The sequence below is a fragment of the Scyliorhinus torazame genome, chromosome 17, assembly GCF_047496885.1.
Source record: "Scyliorhinus torazame isolate Kashiwa2021f chromosome 17, sScyTor2.1, whole genome shotgun sequence".
NCBI lineage: Eukaryota > Metazoa > Chordata > Chondrichthyes > Carcharhiniformes > Scyliorhinidae > Scyliorhinus > Scyliorhinus torazame.
The window spans coordinates 119,750,381-119,770,742 of record NC_092723.1 but is presented as its reverse complement, the minus strand read 5'-3'; the positions used below and the strand labels follow the sequence as shown (position 1 = coordinate 119,770,742).

Sequence of the window (20,362 nt, the reverse complement as noted above, 5' to 3'; positions counted from 1 at the left end):
TGCTTCATTAGAAAGCTTAATCAAGGTAGTTAAACATGGGATGGAACTTCCGGGTGGGCTGAGGTAAGGTGGATGGGGGCCGAGGAAGGGGTGCAGCCTCGGGCAGGGTGGATGGGGTGGAACCTCCGGGGTGGGGTGGGGCGGGTGGGTTGGAACTTTGAGGTGGGGGGATGGAGTGGAACTTCCGGGCGGAGTGGGGGATTGGGTTGAAACCTCCAGGTGGGGCGGTGGGAGTGGGGTGGAATTTCCTGGACGGGTGGGGTGGAATGTCTAGATGGCTTGGGGTGGTGGAACCTCGGGGGGGGGGTGGAGTGGAACTTCCAGGTGGGCAGGGTGTGGGTTTCCTAGCGCATTTTTGGGGTCGTCGACCGTGTTCCCCCCCCCCCCCGAATACAACACCCTGGAACTCGGAAGTTACAGCCCAGTATGAAATCAAAGTATTCATTGAAAATCCCAGACCAATTGTTCCCCGACTTTCAATCATTTTTCAACTGTGAGACCAGACTTGGTCTTGACATGTGCAAGCCATAGTAGATCAAATAACCCATGTTTAGTACATTTTCCCTTTTTTTTTTTTTAGTGAACTCCCTCACCCACCCAGAAATCTGCAGGCAAGTTTGAACTCTTCAAGCAACCGGGCAGTGGATTTATCATGGACACCGGCCCTTTGATGGAAACAGCCCCATCCTGCACTACGTTGTGGAGCTGTCTGAAAACAGTGAGTGTTACTTTTACACTGCTGTGTTTAGCAGTCTTATCAATTGTGCGAACAATGCTTATAAAAATGATACAAATTAGCTGTGTTTTGATGAGCATCTTCCATGAAAAGGATGTTAATTAGCAATGACTGGAATTTATTGACGACAGAAGGCTTACTTAATGTTAGTTAAGTAATTCTGATGAGTTTGAATTCCATTGTGGTAGGTTTTTGTGTAGTTGAGCGAGGATATTTAACATTGAATTACCCTTCTAGGCAGTGGCTCTCTAATAACTAAAAAGTCACAATATTATAGTGAAAGCACTTTTCCATACATTTCCTTTCTCCTTTAATATTTATTGATTTAAGTGCAGCATTTTTTCCAAGTTTTTTTGTGCCTATTCCCTTTGTTTTCTTTCTGACTCCACTGTTGATGGACGTTTCATAGAATAGAACGTGCAACACAGAAGGAGGCCATTCAGCCTATTATACCTGTGAAAGAGCAATTTCTTTCCTTGGAATATGGGGAAACGTTATGGTAGAGTATGCCTCTGAAATTGGGGAACGGTTAGAGCGGCGATTGCCTATTGTTATCTGTGAATGTTCGGCCAGCTTATTAATAGGAGCAACTTTAGTTTAATCCAAAATTACGAATTTAAAAGCTGTCAGAGTTGGTGATAATTTGGTTTAAATTTTAGCATGGTTGTTGAATATGAGACTTTGTTTTGCAGACATCACTGCAGCAAAAGTTGTTTAAAAAAATATTAAACAAGCCTAAAAATGGGATATTACATTTCCTTCCATTCAGCAATATATGGCTGTACAACTATAACATGTTGTTATCTTCCTCCCCCATCCCAAATCTCTTAACTGTGTTGTTTTATAAAGAATTAATGGCTGTTATACATTTTTGATCCTTTAGAAGATCGTTTGTATCCGTTTCTTTTAACCTTGTCTCCTGTATCAAATGGTGCACACTGTTTTAACTTTCTTACATTAAAATACACATTCATTTCTTCCTTTACAGGGGGACTATTTGGCCTGATAAATGTAAGAAAAGATATCAGGGGCGAAATTCTCCGTTATCGGCGCAAAGTCCGCCGATCGGCGCAAAAAACAGAGCAAATCCGACTTGCGTCACGCCGGAAAAATGGGTCAAAAGTCTCCGGCCTGAAATGGGCTAGCAGCGACGTGACGGGATCCGCGCTTGCGCACGTGGTTCACGCCGTGCAGCGTCATACACGCCGCACGGCGTGACGGCTCATAAGGCCGCGCTGCTCCCCCCCACCCGACTGGATGGCTGGCCGCCGCTCAGCCCCGAGGTTCCAGTCACAGGATGTGGAGGCGCTCCTGGACGCAGTGGAGCAGAGGAGGGACACCCTGTCTCCCGGGCACGGCCGCAGAGTTGCCCCACGCCACAGCCGGCATCTGTGGAGGGAGGTGGCAGAGGCCGTCACCGCTGTGGCCCTGATACCACGGACAGGCACCCAGTGCCACAAGAAGGTGAACGACCTCGTCAGAGCAGGCAGGGTGAGCCTCCCCCATATCCCCCCTCCCCCATATCCCCCCTCCGCCATATCCCCCCCTCCCCCATATCCCCCCCTCCCCCATATCCCCCCTCCCCCATATCCCCCCTCCCCCATATCCCCCTTCCCCATATCCCCCCTCCCCATATCCCCCCTCCCCCATATACCCCCTCCCCATATCCCCCCTCCCCCATATCCCCCCCCTCCCCCATATTCCCCCTCCCCCATATCCCCAAGTGAATCCAGCCCTAACCTTAACCTCTGCAATGCACGCGCAACCGATGGCGTGCATTCATATACCTGCCTAACACTGTTGCCTTTTACCCCTGCCACCACCCCCACCCACCCCCCCACCCCCGCTACAGAAGCGCGCACACAACAATAGGGAGCATGTGAGGACTGGAGGAGGCCCCGCTGATGAGAGACCACTGACCGAACACGAGGAAAGGGCCCTGGAACTGGCTGGCGGAACTGACGACCGGGAGGTTGCTGATGCAGAGGTCAGGGGCGTACTAGCGAGTGAGCCACCGACAGCCCGTCCCCATATCCCCCCTCCCCCATATCACCTGATCACTGCCTGCGTGTCTAACCATGCATGCTTCACTGTGTATCGCAGGAGCAAACGTCCAGGCACCCACCCCGCAGATGCAGACCGCCTGCAGGATCCCCCTCGGAGGCTACAGGAGACGGAGAGACCCGGACCCTCCGGCATGCGACGCCCGCAGGATGCCCCTCGGAGACCACGGGAGACTTAGAGACCCGGACCCTCTGGCATTCGACGCCCGCAGGATGCCCCTCGCACACCACGGGAGACGGAGAGACCTGGAGCAACAGGGAGACTACACCCCCGTCACGTGCGGGAGCGACCACCCAGCAACGAGGGGGGCAGCCACAGGCCCCCGTCACATCCGAGCCAGGACACCCCTACCCGGGACAGCACTACCCAGGAAGACGAAATACCGGACAGTGACTCAGAGTGGATGTGTGGAGACGAACCCCCACCCCAAAGTGCCATGGACTCAGAGTGGGACGAAGAGCACGGCACAACGCCACTGCTGTCACCAACACCCTCCACCATCGCAGAAACACTCACCTCGGTTGGGCACTTTAGTGATGAGGCGTCTGGTACACTCACTGGTGCACACAACACAGCCGTCCCGGTACAGCAGGTGGAGGTAGGAGCAGCAGAGGGGCCGGGCGGTCGGAGGGCAGCCCAGCGCAAGCGAACATCTGCCGCCCAGATGGATCCCGGGTTCCTGGAGTTTCCACACCCACACTTAGATCCGATGCAACCGCCGACCCGGAGACGAGCGAAGAGGGTGACGGCCGGCTTGCGGCGGCTGCAGTCGCAGGTGGAGGAGTCCACCCGCGTCCAGGAGCTGGAAGTGGTGCCGGTCATGCGTGCCACCCAGGCCGACACCGCACGGGTGGCTCCGCGGTGGAGGCAATGGGTGCGACGGTGTCAGACATGGGGAACGGTTTGCGAGGCCTGGGGCTTTCCGTGCAGGCGGTGTCTGTGGCCCAGGACATGGCTGCCCTCTCACAGGAGGCCATGAGCCATTGCCAGCGCCAGATGGCAGAGGCGCTCAACGCCATAGCCCAGTCTCTTCAGGCCATGGCCCAGTCTCAGCAGGCCATGGCCCAGTCTCTGCAGGCCATGGCCCAGTCTCAGCAGGCCATTGCTGAGGGCATCAGCGCCATTGCCCATGTGCGAGCTGGCGTCGCACTGTCACAGACAGGGTTTGCCAACCCCCTGGGCTCCATGGCAGCAAACCTGCAGACCCCTGTCGATACCAGCATGGGCCTCCACGACTGGCAGTGCCAGATGCCGGGGGGGGCGTCGGATGGCCAGTCCGTTCGCATCCCCCACCCATGTAGAGGCCTGGGGGCCATCGGGCACCCCGAGGGAGGAGGAGGTGGTGTGGTCCGTCCCGGCTCCCCCTGTAGGGGTGGTCCCGGAACACCGCGACACCTTGGACTCCCCCCCCCCCCCCCCCCCCCCTTCCGTCCCAGGTGCATCGGGTGGGCAACGGGCAGGACAGGCTGGCAGCTCGCCATCCCAGTCGCCCGGGGCCGCAGCCTGGCCCATCTAGGCCAGGACGCCCCAGGAAACGGCCGTCAAAGGGATCCCGTGTCAGAGGTCAGGAATCACAGGAGTCCACCTCCAGTTCTGCTGTACCGTCTGGGGAACCACGTAGACGTAGTCAAAGGGCCCGTAAGGCCAAACAATTAGACACTGAGTAAGTTGGCACGGGTGCAGGGCACAGATGAGTTTTAGGGGCTAGGGCACACGCATGAACTCGTTTGGTTATTAAAGTCAATGTTACACCTACAGAAGCTGCCTTTGTGCTCTGTCCAAAGCGTGCGGGGGTGTCATGTACGTTGAGCGCAAGTGTGTGTGTGAGGGGTGGTCTTACCTCAGCCCCAGGTGAGTCTGCCCCCTTCCCCCTGGGCCGACATCAACATCCCCCCCGGGCAGAGGACGGGACCGACCGTGCGCTGCAGTGTCACAGCCGCATGCAGGGATGGTCCGGGTGGATGGTGGTACTGTGGCCATGGGTCAGACATAGTCCAACGATGTGGAGCCAGGAGCTCACCGCAGGGCGGGTTGTCATTATCCTCCATGGCCTGCGATAGACACGCGTCCACCCGCAACTGTGTGAGCCCGGCCGTTGTGCCGCAGGTGGATCGGCAATGGGGGGGGGGGTGCATGCGGGTGGGGTGGGTGGGGTTGGGGAGGGGGGTGAGGGTGCTGGATGGGTGGGGGGTGTGGGTGGCCGGCTGTTGCCATGGTGTGCGGTCTGTGGCCAGACTACACGATTCCCACGCCCATCTAGTCAGTGAAGCGGGCGGCTATCAGCCTGTCCCCTGCCCGCTGGGCCAGCCGGTAACGGTGGACAGGCACCCGCCTGTGTCTAGCCCGTCTGCCCTGACCATTGCCCCCATCCCCCTCATCTGGGGAGGACTGCGCCTCTTCCTGCTGCTCCTCCACTCCGCCCTCCTCTGCCTGCGGCACATCGCCCCTCTATTGGGCTATGTTGTGCAGGACGCAGCACACCACAATGATGCGGCCGACCCTGTCTGACCGATACTGGAGGGCGCCCCCAGAGAGGTCCAGGCACCTGAAACGCATCTTCAGCACGCCAAAGCACCTCTCTATCACTCCCCTTGTCGCTACATGGGCATCATTGTAGCGGTTCTCCGCCTCATTGCGTGGCCTCCGTATAGGCGTCATCAGCCACGATCGCAATGGGTAGCCCCTGTCGCCCAGCAACCAGCCGCTCAGCCGGGGATGGCGTCCCTCGTACATGCCGGGGATGGATGACCGCGACAACACGTATGAGTCGTGTACAGTGCCTGGGTAACGGGCGCAGACTTGCAGGATCATCATGCGGTGGTCGCAGACCACCTGTACGTTCATCGAATAGGTCCCCTTCCTATTGGTGAACACGGCCCTGTTATCTGCAGATGGCCGCACGGCGACGTGCATCCCATCGATCGCGCCCTAGACCATGGGGAACCCGGCCACGGCAGAGAAGCCCACGGCCCGGGCATCTTGGCTGGCCCGGTCCACAGGGAAGCGGATGTAGCGGTGCGCCATGGCATATAGGGCATCTGTCACTGCCCCGATGCACCGATGTCTGCGATATGCCAGACAGGTCCCCACTCGGTGCCTGGAATGACCCCGTTGCATAAAAGTTCAGGGCCACCGTAACCTTGACGGACACGGGGAGAGGGTGTCCCCCGCCAGTGCCACGCGGTGACAGGTGTGCCAGCAGGTGGCAGATGTGTGCCACGGTTTCCCGCCTCATCCGGAGTCTCCTCCTGCATTCCCGGTCCGTGAGGTCCTTGTATGACTGTCGGGGCCGGTACACACGGGGCACCCTCGGGTTCCTCCGTTGCCGTGGGGCCGCGACGTCCTCCTCCCCCTCCTTGTCCTGTCGATCAGGTGTCCCTCCAGCCTGGGCGGCTGCCGCCTGCCCCTCTGCGGCAGCCTGCGCCGCCTCTCTGGCACGCTCCTCCTCATCCTCATCCAGGGCAACATAGACATTAGCGGCTGCCACCAAGGCGGCCAACATCGCTGGATGATCGGAAAACATGACGGCCTGGTGGGGGGGTGGGGGTGGGGGGGACGGACATTGACATGTCATCATTGCCCATACCCCATCCTCCCCGCAGCCAGGTGGCATGGACCGCATGGGTCCAACTGTTGGAGGCTGGCACCTGGCCAGGTGGACCAACTCACTTGCCCTCGCATCCCCCTCCCCGGCACGGACCCCCCCATCCTCCTCCCCAGCACGGACCCCCCATTCTCCTCCCCGGCACGGACCCCCCCATCCCCCTCCCCGGCACGGACCCCCCCCCCCCCAACCTCCTCCCCGGCACGGAAACCCCCCATCCTCCTCCCCGGCACGGACCCCCCCCATCCCCCTCCCCGGCACGGACCCCCCCCCCCCCCCCCCCCCCCCCCCATCCTCCGCCACGGACCCCCCCCCATCCTCCTCCCCGGCACGGACTCCAACCTCCACCCCGTCACGGACACCCCATCCTCCTCCGCGGCACGGACCCCCCCTCCCCCCATCCTCCTCCCCGGCACGGATCCCCCTCCCCGGCACGGACCCCCCCACCCCCATCCTCCACCCCGGCACGGACCCCCCCCATCCTCCTCCCCGGCACGGACCCTCCCATCCCCCTCCCCGGCACGGACCCCCCCCCCCATCCTCCTCCCCGGCACGGACCCCCCCATCCCCGGGCACGGACCCCCCCTCCCGGCACTCCCCCGGAGCCCAGCCCACTCTAACCACCCCCCAGCCGCACACACACACACACACACAACCCGAGACACACCTCTCCCCCACATATTCAGACTGCGGCCACGCCATTGCCTGCCCAGAGCCAACCCCCCAGGCCGTCACTCACCTCCACGCTGGTTGGTGTGAACCTGGAGCACAGGTTCACGCCGATGAGAAGGAGGTTTGATTTACGTCGACGTGAACGGTCATCGCGTTGACGGGACTTCGGCCCATCCGGAAGGGAGAATATCGGCAGGCCGAAAATCGGCTGCCTTGCGCAGACCCGTGCCATTCTCCGACGTCTGCGGCGCCATTAACGCCCCGCCGACCTTTCTCCCTTCGGAGACTTCGGCAACCGGCGGGGGGCGGGATTCACGGCGGCCAACGGCCATTCTCCGACTCGCTGGGGGGTCGGAGAATGACGCCCCAGATTCCGACAGAATTTCAAATTATTAATAGGTTTCTGTATCAGCTGTCATACAGTAATGATATTTTCCACAGCTGTTGGACTATCTAATTTTAAAGTTTACAAGTGCTTGTTTTTAATTCCCAAAGGCAATAAGTTGTACAAGGCTACCATAATTTAACAGGAAATGGGTTTTGGTCACCCTTCACTTTGAGGTCATTGTTGTCCTGTTAAAGAGGCAGTCATAATTTAGTTGTTGTCTGTAAACAGATATGCAACTGTGTCTGTGTGTAAAATAAAACATGGCAATTGTTTTCATTGCAGCAAATTCCACACCAACTGTGGGTGAGAAAGTCCAGAGTGACTCTCCTACCCGCAGGGGGCTAGCAGGGCCCCCGAGTGTTTCTCGCAGCTCTGGCTGCACTTCCAGTTGGGAGTCCGCGCATGTGCACGGCGGCGGCCATGCCATGCGCGATGGCGAACTTGGATCGCGGAGCGGCACCAAAATGTGGGCCCCCCCCCCACCCCGAGATCACACGTGCCCGTGGATCGGTGCCGCCCGATCACTCCCCTGTCCGACTGTGAGGCCCCCACCGGTGAAGGATCCACCTGCCCCTCCCCAACAGGGCAGCCGCGAACTGAGCCCGCAGCCGCCACCGGCCGTTCCCGACAGGCAAAACGTGGTTAAAACCACGCCTTCGGGAACTTGGCCAGTTGTCCCCGGAGAATCGCCGCGGGGGCCTCTGTCAATAGCCCCCTAACCGTGCCGCGTAGACCGCGTGCGTGCGATTCGCAACAATTCTCCGGTGATCGGAGAATCGCGGGAGCGGCGTCGTGCCGGAATTGCGAAGTCAACGTCCATTCTCCGCCCCCGCACCGATCGCAATTTCGGCCTGGAGGTTTGGAGAATCCCGCCCCAGGTGCCCTGATTATGTCACCGGCAGGGAGCAAGGATAATTTTAAACTGAAATCTCGCCAGTGCAAAGACCCCCTTTTTGGCTGCTTGCGAAACTTAGCGGCCATTACAATTTGCTCCCGCAGCTATCAGGGCTGCTAGACCACTGCAACTGTCTAAATCTTATGTTATCAATCTCATTCTACACTTGAAGACTTGGATCATGTTCTTCAAATTTGCCACCATTGAAAATTAGCCTAGTTTTATCAACTTGTCCTCTTACATAAGATTTTGAGGTACAGATTTTTCTTGTTTTCCCCTTCTCAGTATTTTACCTATTATTGCCTTGGCAATGAATTGTAACAGGCTTAAATAAATTTGTCTGATGAAGTGCACCATTACAGTACAGTTGTGAATCAAATCTAAACACATCTTTTCAGCTTTAGCATCTGAGTAGATTTTTACACTGTGATTGCTGCATTATTACCCAATTAAATGTTTTCTAATTTAGTTTATATTCCCTTTTCTCAGTTAATTTGAAAGAAAATCTCGAATAGAATGTCTTGTTGACTTTGGGAGGAGAACCAAACAAGTCATTATCTGTGACAAAGTTATTATCAGGAGTATAAGGTCATTAATCTGGTATTCAGTGATCATAACATTCCCATAGTATTGATTTAATTCAGCTCACATTGAATTTTAAGGGGAAATGCCACCCATGCCAGGATTTAGTAAATCCAAAACAACGACAATGGTGCCAATAGCACCTACTATAAACAAGATTGTCCACCTATGTTTTTACATTCTTTTAAGGCATTCTAGTGATAATTTAAAAAAAACATTTTTTCTGGTAAAAGCTGATCAGATTTTATCTTTCAGAAAATAATCTACTATTAAACCACAATTGTGTTGTTGGAACTGCACCACTTCTTCAGACTTAACGGTTTCATGTTTATCTGCTCCTCCTTTGGCGATCACTCATTAACGAGTATGATTGGCCAACTAAGAAACATCGTGTCACTGGTCATGGGTTCTGTGGGTCCCTATGTGACTGATCAGTCCAATCCTACAGCTACATCTCTGACCGCACACTTGGTAGGTGTTTACGGGAGGTAGGTTTCGTCCTTGGACTCGAGATCGGCTGATATTCTTGACTCGAGCTCCTTTTCCGGAACTCCTCTTGCCATCAGGTGTTCTCTAAGAACTGTGTCCCTTCAATCATGAGGTTCCTCCACATAGTTCTCTTCTGAGCAAGGGTCTCCCAGAAGTTTATGTCTATTTTGCATTTCTTGAGGTGAGCCTTCAGAGTGTCAATGAAGCACTTCCTTTGTCCGCCTCATGCTCGGGAGCTGGGTGAAGAAGATTTGAGTTGGCATTTGGGACTCTTGATTTCCGTTGATGTTCCGCTGACTTGACTTCAGGTGCAACTATTTTTTTTACAGTTCAGACAACTGGGGTGGCATGGTGGCATAGTGGTTATTGCTGCTGCCTCACAGCACCAGGGACCCAGGTTAGATTCCGACCTCGGGTGACTGTCTGCGTGGAGTTTGCACTTTCTCCCCGTGTCTCCGTGGGTTTCCTCCCATAGTCTAAAGATGTGCAGGTTAGGTACATTGGCCATGCTAAGATATAAAGGTTGGGTGGGGATACAGGGCTACAGCAGGGATTGGGCCTAGGTATGGTGCTCTTTTGCAGGGTCGACACAGACTCGATGGGACGAATAGCCTCCTGCTTCATTGTAGGTATTCTATGCTAAAGTTTATTCTTATCACTGTTAAGGACAAGTAAGGATTGTCTTTGCTATTTTTATCTATGAACAATGTAAATTAGACAAAGCACTGACAATTTAAAGCATGCTGCTTAATCATATTGAGGATCTATCTCGGACATTGCCTTTCTTCTCAATAGATAAATTTCACATTTATGTGTTTTTCTTTGTTAAACATGCTATTCAAACTATTCTGATTGAGTTAATGAGCTGGGGTAGAGCTCATGGTGAAGGACACCATCTAAGCTGAAGGGCAAATGAGGGGACAAAGAATAGTAGTTAGAGTAGAGTATGGCCAGTCTTCTATTTTAAAATCCCAGATTGGAGGAAGAAGAACATTTTGGGGAAATAATCAATTCTGAGTAGTGAGGTCCCGGGAAAGAATGGGCACAGTTTTACATTTCCCTGCCTGCGGGTTTGTATGGGGCTCGGGGAGTGGGAGGGGGGATGTGAATGGGAGGTGGTGGCTCTGTAATTTTTCGGATGGACTCCCACCAGGTTCCCACCTACCCTCACCGCTCTGCAATTTAAAGCTGGATGGGCTAGCCCTAGGCTGGCCGACCCAACCTTGGCCTAGTTGAGGCCCTTAAGTGGCCAACTTATTGACAGCTTAAGGACCATTTCCTGCCTAGGCTTCAAGGATATGGGAGATGGAACCCAGACTGCTAGAGTCTTTCCAGTTGGCCTTAAAACAACAATCTGAGGGTTTCTCAGTTCTAAAAGGAATATTGGGATTTTGAAATCGTGGGACTTTAAGATGGGACTTTGTCCTAAGTGAGGGGGCGGAAGTCCCACCTAATGCCAATCAGCTTAAATTGGCAGCCGGGCCACCAGAATCGATGGGAATGTTTTCCCATCATCTCTTCGGATGGCAATAGGCGAGCAGCCGCCATCTGAAGATTCTGGCCATAGAATGGATAGAGCACAGAAGGAGACCTTTGACACCTTGTGTAAATGCTGGCTCTCTGCAAGAATAATTCACCTGACCCCATCCCTTTGCCTTTTCCCTGTGGGCCTGCAAGCATTTTCTTCTCAGATAATTATATGATTATCTCTTAAAAGCCTTGATGTATTCTACCTCCACCAAACTGTCAGGAAGCGAATTTCAGATCATAATCACTCACTGTGTAAAAAACGTTTTTCCCGGTGTGATTGCTGCTTTCACCAATCATGTTAAATCGGTATCCTCTGGTTCTTGATCATTCCGATAATGCGAACAGTTTCTCCCTATCTATTCTGCCCAGACCTCTTGTGATTTTGTATACCTCTATTAAATCCCTTCTCCAAGGAAAATAGCCCTTGTTTCTCCAAGCAATCCATATAGCTGAAAATTCCTTTTCCCTGGAAGCATTCTGATGAATCTTCTCCGTACTCTCTCCTAAGCCTTCACACAATTCTCCAGCCGAGGCTGAACCAGCGTTTGATATGGGTTCATAACTTCTTTGCTTTTGTGTTCTATGCCCCTATTTATAAAGCCCCAAGATCCGGTCTGCTTTATGAACCACTTACTTAACTGCCCTGCTACCTTCAATGATTTGAAGACATACTCCCAGGTTGTGTTGTTCAGCACCCTGGGTCCTCAGCGCCGTGAGGCAGCAGTGCTCATCACAGCGCCACCGTGCGGCGCCTTACATTACATTTCTTGTGCCACTTATCTGCCCATTCTACTAGGTTGTCAATGTCTTAAGTTTATCGTTAAGTTCCTCACAGATCACTTTCGTCATCTGGAAATTTTAAAATAGTGCCCTGTGCACCCTTTCAAAGGGAGCTTGATACAGTGCCACAGTGTGTCAGCAAAATTAGAGCACATGGTTTAACAGGAAATATAGTAGTGGTGGATTGTTTTTTTGGACAGGGAGGGGAGAGGTACACGGACACTGTTTCAGGAGGCAGTGACACCACTTAGACTAACTAACTTAAATTTATACAGTGGTCAGGGATAGGAGGCTGCGAGTGAGGAAGGTAGAGAGATCCAGGATGTAGGCTTGCAGCAGCCTCAAACCTTGTCCCTGTCCAACAGGATTGAGATTCTTGCTCCCTGTGTGGACGGGAATGGGGACTGCAGGGAGAATGAGCAAACTGACCACAGCACCGTGGTACAGGGAGCCATTCAAGTGGGTGGGGGTTGAGAGAAAAGAAATGAAGTTGTAATTGGGGGTAGTATAGTTAGGGGGGTTGAGACTGTTCTCTGTAACTAGGACCAAGAATCCCGAAGGTTGTGTTGCCTGACTAGTGCTCGGGTTCGGGATATCTTATTTGGGTGACAGGAAGCTGGAGTGGGAGGGTAAAGATCCAGTTGTCGTGGTCCACCTAGGTACCATTGACATATGTAGAACAAGGATAAAGGTTCTGCTGAGGGAGTATGAACAGCTAGGAGCCAATTTAAAAATCAGAACCAAACAGGTAATAATCTCTGCATTACTTCCTGAGCTACAAGCTAATTGGCACAGGGTCAATAAGATTAAGGAGTTAAATGCGTGGCTCAAAGATTGGTGTGGGAGAAATGGGTTTGAATTCATGGGACATTGGCACCATACTGGGGAATGAGGAACCTGTTCCGATGGGACGATCTTCATCTGGGTGACATGGCAGCATAGTGGTTATCACTGTTGCTTCACAGCGGCAGGATCCCAGGTTCGATTCCCGGCTTGGGTTGTCACTGTCTGTGCGGAGTCTACATGTTTGTCCCGTGTCTGCGTGGGTTTCCTCCGGATGCTCAGATCTCCTCCCACAAGTCCTGACGACATGCTTGTTAGGTGAATTGAACATTCTGAACTCTCCCTCAGTGTACCCGAACAGGCGCCGGAATGTGGCAACTAGGGGCTTGTCACAGTAACTTCATTGCAGTGTTAATGTAAAGCTTACTTGTGACAATAAAGATTATTAGTATCTGAATCATGCTGCGACTAGAGACTTAGCGAATGACATAACTAGAGCTGCAGCTAGGGCTTTAAACTGAATAGGACGGGAAATTAGAAAACCCAAATTAAAGGAAGAGGTAAGAGTACCGATTAACGAATGGTTACCAGAAAATAAAGGTGAGGGACAGAATAATAATACGCGTGAATGTCATTATGAACTACGGAATTATGGAAGAGTAGGGAAATTTAACAGTGAAGCAAATTTAAAAGCTTTGTATCTAAGTGCAGAAAACATTCAAAACAGACTTAATGAGTGAACACTGCAAATAGAAACAAAAGGGTATGATTTGGTGGTGAGTGCTGAAACATGCTTACAGGTAGACCATGTCTGGGACTTGAATATCCAAGGGTAAGCAGTATTTTGGAAAGATAGACTGAAAGGTAAAGGAGGTGGCGGCGTCCCGCTGGTGACGAAAGGGATCGGTGCAGAAAAAGAAAATTACATAAACACTGGAGATCAAGATGCCGAATCAGTCTGTGTAGAAATAAGAAATTGCAAAGAGAAAAAGTCCTTGGTAGGAGTAATCTATAGGTTCCCAAACAGTAGTTCTGCAGTGGGGCAGAGTATAAACCTGGAACTACTGGGGGCTTGCAAAAAAAGTATGGCAATATTTATGAGTGATTTTAATATCCACATAGGCTGGGGGGATCAAATTGCAAGGGTAGCCTGGAGGCAGAGTTCATTGAATGCATTAGAGATTGTTTCTTCGAACAGTGTGTTGGGGAACCAACAAAGGAGGAGGCTACTCTGGATTTGGTATTTTGTAACGTGGGGGGATTAATTAATGACCTCATAGTTAAGGATCCACTAGGGAGTAGTGACCATAGTATGGTAGAATTCAAGATTCAGTTTGGGGGTGGGAAAGTGGAGTCCCACACTAGTGTTCTGGAATTAAACAAAGGAAATTACATAGGCTTGAGGATAGATTTGGACCGGAAAGACTGGGCAGGAAGGCTAAAAGGTAGGACAGCTGATGAGCAGTGGCAGCTGTTTAAGAAGATACTCAATTCCTCACAACTAAAATATATCCCAGTGAGGAAAAAGGATGGTAAGACGGGTAAAATAACGTCCATGGCTAAACAAGGAGGTCAAGGACGATTTAAAGACAAAAACTAAGGCATATCATATTGTAGAGGCCAGTGGCAGACTAGAAGATTGGGAAACTTTCAAACATAAACAAAGGGATATAAAAAAAATAAGAAGAAGAGCTTAGGTAAATTACGAAAGAAAACTAGCGCAAGATATCAAAAAAGACAGCAAAAGGTTCTTCAAGTACGTAAAAGGGAAGAGAGTCGCTAAGGTGAATGTTGGTTCCTTGGAAGATGAAACCTAAAAGTTAATAATGGGTGTTATGGGCGAGGCGTTTTCAGAACCCCAAAATGTATCATGGAGTTCAACCAACCTCTCCCTTTAACGGATTTGTTGCTTTTCCTCGCACACGGCTTTTTCCCTAGGTGTGGGATTACAATTATGGACACGTGGGTTTTTAAACACAAAACACTGTTTATTCCATGAACTCAACTTAACATCTTTAATAAACATTGGATCTCTTAACACTCCTTACTGCAAAGATAACTCAGAAAATATTGCAACAGTAAAGAATTCCTTAAAATGTTCCTTCAAACTTCCAAGAGACTTAACACCTTTAAACAAAATCATATCAGGTTAAAGGCTTTACAATTATGAGTTTAAATCACCCAAATGATCCAGAGATGGTCTTTCATGGCAGAGATCCAGCTCACTGCAAACACAGAAACTCCCCAAGCTCTTTTCAAACTGCAAAACTAAACTGCAAAATGGCTGACCTGAGCTCAGCTCCACCCACTCTCTGATATCACTATTTTCTTAAAGGTACATTGCTTAAACATCCATTCTTAAAGGTACTCTCATGTGACAATGGGTAACACAGAAATGGCAGAGATGCTAAATCAATACTTTGCCTCAGTTTTCACAATGTAGGACACTAGAACCATTCCTATAGGAATGGGCAATTCAGAGGTAATAGAAAGGGCCAAACTTAGAACAATCAGCAACAATAGGGAAACGGTACTCAACAAGCTATTGGGACAAGTCCCACGGGTCTGTTGGCCTACATCATAGGGTGTTAAAGGAACTGGAGCGAAGAAATTCAATCTATTGGTTATCATATTCCGAAATTCCCTGGACACGGCAAAGGTTCCAGTGGACTGGAAAAATGCTAACGTAACGCCCTTACTCAAAAAGGGAGGGAGGAAGAATGTGGGAAATTACAGACCAGTTAGTTCATAGAATCATAGAATTTACAGTGCAGAAGGAGGCCATTCGGCCCATCGAGTCTGCACCGGCCCATTGAAAGAACGTCCCATTTAAGCCCATCACACTTCCAACCTATCCCCATAACCCAGTAACCTCATCCAACCTTTTTTTTTTAGACACTAAGGGCAATTTAGCATGGCCAATCCACCTAACCTGCACATCTTTGTTCTGTGGGAGGAAACCGGAGCACCTGGAGGAAACCCACGCAGACACGGGGAGAACATGCAGACTCCACACAGACAGTGACCCAAGCCGGGAATTGAATCTGGAACCCTGGAGCTGTGAAGCAACTGTGCTAACCACTGTACTACATTGATGCCCATAGTTTAACATCTGTTGTTGGGAAATTGTTAGAATCAATTATTAAGGAAGTAATATCAAGACATTTTGAAAGTCAAAATGCTAACCATCAGAGTCAACTTGGTTTTATGATGGATAAATAATGTTTGACTAATTTGCTGGAATTCTTCAAAAATGTAACAAGCAAAGTGGATAATGGGGATCCTGTAGATGTAGTATATCTGGACTTCGGACGGTATTTGATAAGGAGCCGCACAGAAGGTTAATTCACAAGGTTAGATCATATGGGATTAGGGGTAATTTATTAGCTTGGATAGAAGACAGAGTGTTGGGATCAATGGGTCCTTTTCTGGATGGCACAATGTAACTAGTGGGGTGCCACAGGATTTGGTCCTTGGGCACCAGCTGTTTGCAATCTATATAGACAACTTGGATACAGGGATAGAAGGTTTTACAGCCAAATTGGCAGATGATACAAAAGTAGGTGGGATAGTAAATTGCAATGATAAAATAAAAACCTCACAAATGGATACAGATAGGTTATGAGAGTGGCCCAAAATGTGGCAGATGGAGTTTAACATGGGTAAGTGTGAGGTTATGCATTTTGGTCGAAAAAATGGGAAGGCAACATATTGTCCAAATGGAGAGAGACTTTGGGATGCTCCGTAGCAGAGGGATCTGGGTGTCCTTATTCATGATTCACAGAAAACTAGCATGCAGGTACAGCAGATAATAAAGAACACAAATGGAATGTTAGCATTTATAGCTAAAGGAATAGAGTGTAACGGTAGGGAAGTGTTGTTGCAACTATATAAGGCATTGGTGAGACCACACCTGGCGTATTGTGCAGTTTTTGTCCTCTTCTTTGAGGAGGGATGTAGTTGCAATAGAGACAGTTCAGAGGAGGTTCACTGGATTGATTCCAGAGATGAGGGGTTGTCTTATGGAGAGAAATTGAGCAGTTTAGGCCTCTGCACTCTAGAGTTTAGAAGAATGAGAGAACTAATTGAGGAATATAAGATTAAAGATATTGACAAAATAGACACGGAGCAGATACTTCCTCTTGTGGTGCAATCTAAAACAAGAGTTCATAATGGGATGAAGGGTTAGGGACTGGAAGTGATAGATGATGGACCGCCATGGGCCACAGGTGCCTGATCAGTAGGGGCACACAAGCCTGCAAGGAGGCTTCCAGGTTTTACTGGGTTGTCTCCCCAGGTGACAAATGGCCTATCTATGGTGATTGGCGATTGGCACAGCAACTCCCTGCCATCCCATCTGACTTCACCTGCCTCACCCTGCCCCGCCTCCCAGCTCGCTCCCGATGGGGTTGGGGTGCACATAAAATTCCGGCCTACGTGTGAGAGCAGTGCACTCCCTAAGGATTAGTGGTTGGAAGTGTAATATTTTTTAAATCATTATTGCTTTTGCAATTTTATACTTTTGCATATGTATGTATATCGATATGTATTTCATACCATGTGTTTATGCGCATCTCTGATTTTCATCACACCACCACTGGGGTCTTCGCCTTCAGCTGCCTAGGTTCTCACTGGAATTCTTTTCCCTGACTGTCCATCTATGTTATATCTCTTCTAAGACCCCACGCCATTTTCCCAAAGACAGAATGGAGGGGATAACAGGGCTAATCACCTGCAATCAGCAGACTGCCAATTAAAGACCTTTGAAGGTATATTAATGAATATTGTCAGAGGCTGACTGGACTTTTCCAGTCTCCAGGCCTCTCCAGAGCATTGGGGACTAGATCAGCTACTTAAAGGAAACCTCTTGGCGGCAGGCTAGACCAGTGCCTAGCACTCTAGGCAGGCTTTGAGGCACCCTCTCTCAGCCTGGCTCCACTATAGAAAAGCTCTCCTTTCGCAACGATGACCCAGCTGCAGTAGACAAAGATTTTCAAAATTGGAGAGAGAACACCTCAAAATTGAAGCTCCCCACTCTTACCTGAATTGCGAGCAGCTTCTTCTTTTGTGCTGCAGATCCGCTGAGCCCTCAGCTTCATTTAACCCTGACATCCCGGGGTCCCAACCCATAATGCCTTAGTTGGGCTGCTGAAGCAACGAAGAGCAGAGAGGTGTTTTGTTTTAGTGAGGGAAAAGTGAAATTAACCTACGATGATGAACACCCTCAGAAACGCACAGAATAATAGTCCCCTCGGAAGGGTGGCTTTATTCCATTAAATAATTAGGTGTACAATTTGACTTAAATGTTTTGCATAATTGCAATACGATTTCTTGACATTTGTGAACAGACGTTGAGAAGAACTTTAAAATTACTAAATGTGCTAATTCTTGGAACTTCTTTGCTAATTTGTTTGACTCTGTAGACTCACCGTGGAAAGTACAGTTACCCAGCATTAATCCAGGAGTGATGCATATTACAGTTAGTGAGTTGACACCAGCTCGTTCATTCCAGTTCCGAGTGTGCGCAGTGAACCAACTGGGGAAGGGGCAATACAGCACAGAAACCAACAGGTATGTTATTTTTCCATGGGGCAAGCAAAGTTTGCAGTGTCGCATTCATTATCATCCAAAGTATTTCCAGTCAGTGAGAAAATAGCAACGTTCTTGATGGTAACCATTTGGCCTCTTCAACCCCCTCTATCTACTGGCCCAATAGGAGAATTAAAAAAAAAAAATTTGGAGTACCCAATTCATTTTTTCCAATTAAGGGGCAATTTAGTGTGGCCAATTCACCTACCCTGCACATCTTTGGCTTGTGGGGGTGAAACCCACAAACACAGGGAGAATGTGCAAACTCCACACGGACAGTGACCCAGAACCAGGATCGAACCTGGGACCTCTGTGCCGCGAGGCAGCTGTGCTAACCACTGTGCCATTGCGCTGCCCAATATAGGACATTTTTTTAAAGTGAATTCAGTTGAATACCTTTTATAATTTTTGCTTCTTTTTATTTGAATATCAAAAAATTAAAGTTCTGTTTGAAACTTTTAGAGTTAGCTCTCCACATTTTCACTGTCAAATTATTATGACGATGTACAGCATAGTAAGTGAGATAAAGCTTGTATTGTTGCAGTTCATTTAATGCATGTCCCATAGTACTACTTGCATTGATGCAGTTCCTTTCCTAACTTCAGATCGCCCAAAACGTTTTCCAATCAATTATGTACCGTGGGCAGCACAGACGCACAGTGGCTAGCACTGCCGCTTCACAGCTCCAGGGTCCGAGATTTGATTCCCGGCTTGGGTCACGGTCTGTGTGGAGTCTGCACGTTCTTCCTGTGTCTGCATGAGTTTCCTCCGGGTGCCCCGGTTTCCTCCCACAAGTCCCAAAAGACATGCTGTTAGGTAATTTGGACATTCTGAAACCTCCCTCTGTGTACCTGAACAGGCGCCGGAATGTGGCGACTGGGACTTTTCACAGTAACTTCATTGCAGTGTTAATGTAAGCCTACTTGTGACAAAGTTGATTATTATTATTGGTAACAGCGGGGATGGATTAGCAGTGAAGTGGGAGAAATAGGTTTCCGGCAAAGGAATGTTTTTCGAGGAGATTTATAGAGGTGGACTCGGAGAGAGTTTGGATAAATAAGAGCAACACAACGAAAGGTTATGTGAACAATAGTGGGGAGACAGATGAGCAGGATGCACAGAAGGTTTCAGAGAAATGGAACATTCAGGAGAAAATTTAAGACTGAATGGTTCAGCAGAGATGGGTGGGACATGGCCATAGAATAATTCATAAACGTAACAAGGATTGGATGGTGGGGATAAGTGTAAATTACTGTAGTAGGAATGATGGGTGAGTGAGATTAGTGTGGGTCAGATTGCATATGGTAGAGTTTTTGACAAAATTATGTCTATGGAGGTGGTGGATGGCAAGCGGTAAGGAACACACTAGAATAGTGGTCTAGAAGAGAATGAAAGAAAGACTTGCATTTATACACTGCCTTGCACCACTTCGGTTCACCCCTAAGCATTTCTCATCCTATAAAGTACTTTAGAAATTCGAATAATTTCCTGGGAAATTCCTACATTGAGTTTTCTTGCTAAATAATGGAAATCTATTCAAATACTATAGTTGACTGTTCACTTCTTTAATGTCACTGTTATTCTGAACTATATTTCTAACCCTGCTTGTGATACACCCTGGCTAAGCAGTTGAGAGATAACTTGTAGGAAAATGTAGGTTGGGCCTTCACTGATCAAAGAAATGAAAGCAAAAAAAACTTCACAAATCCAGCAAAGCTGAAAAACAGGTGAGTTGCTACGTGGGAAAAGGGAGATAAACAGCTCCCAGAGGACAGAATAGTACCTTGAATCCTACACAAGAAGCGAGTAACTCACCTTCTGATTCCCCAAAATTTCTCAACCATCGACAAGGCACATGTCCAGAGTGTGAAGGAGCACTCTTCATTTGCATGGATGAGTACAGCTCCAGTGACACTCAAGAAGCTCGATACTCTGCAGGACAAAGCAGCCCCCTTGATTGGCACCATTTTAAACATCCATTCCCTCCACCAGCAATGCACAGCACTGTGTACCATCGGCAATATGCGCTGCAGCAGTTCACCAAGGCTCCTTCGATAGCACCTTCCAAGCCCACAACCTCTACCATCTAGAAGGACAAGGGCAGTCGATACATAGGAATATCACAAACTGGAAATTTCCCTCGAAGCTACACATCATCCTGCGTTGGAACTATATCACCGTTCCTTCACTGCCTCTGGATCAAAATTCTGGAACTACCTTCCTAACAGCACTATGGATGTACCTACATCT

General features: G+C 49.8%; 1 protein-coding gene across 2 annotated transcripts in view; it reads left to right on the top strand.

The window, feature by feature from the left end:
• Positions 1-581: 581 nt before the first annotated feature.
• LOC140394110 (protein sidekick-1-like) overlaps positions 582-20,362 on the top strand; it is a 360,429-nt gene continuing 340,648 nt past the window's right edge. For both annotated transcript variants that reach the window (XM_072480961.1, XM_072480960.1), the window contains exons 1-2: positions 582-718; positions 17,947-18,094. In XM_072480961.1, coding sequence (XP_072337062.1) covers positions 17,991-18,094 — 104 coding nt within the window. In that variant the 5' untranslated portion in view covers positions 582-718; positions 17,947-17,990. The remainder of the gene's footprint in view (positions 719-17,946; positions 18,095-20,362) is intronic.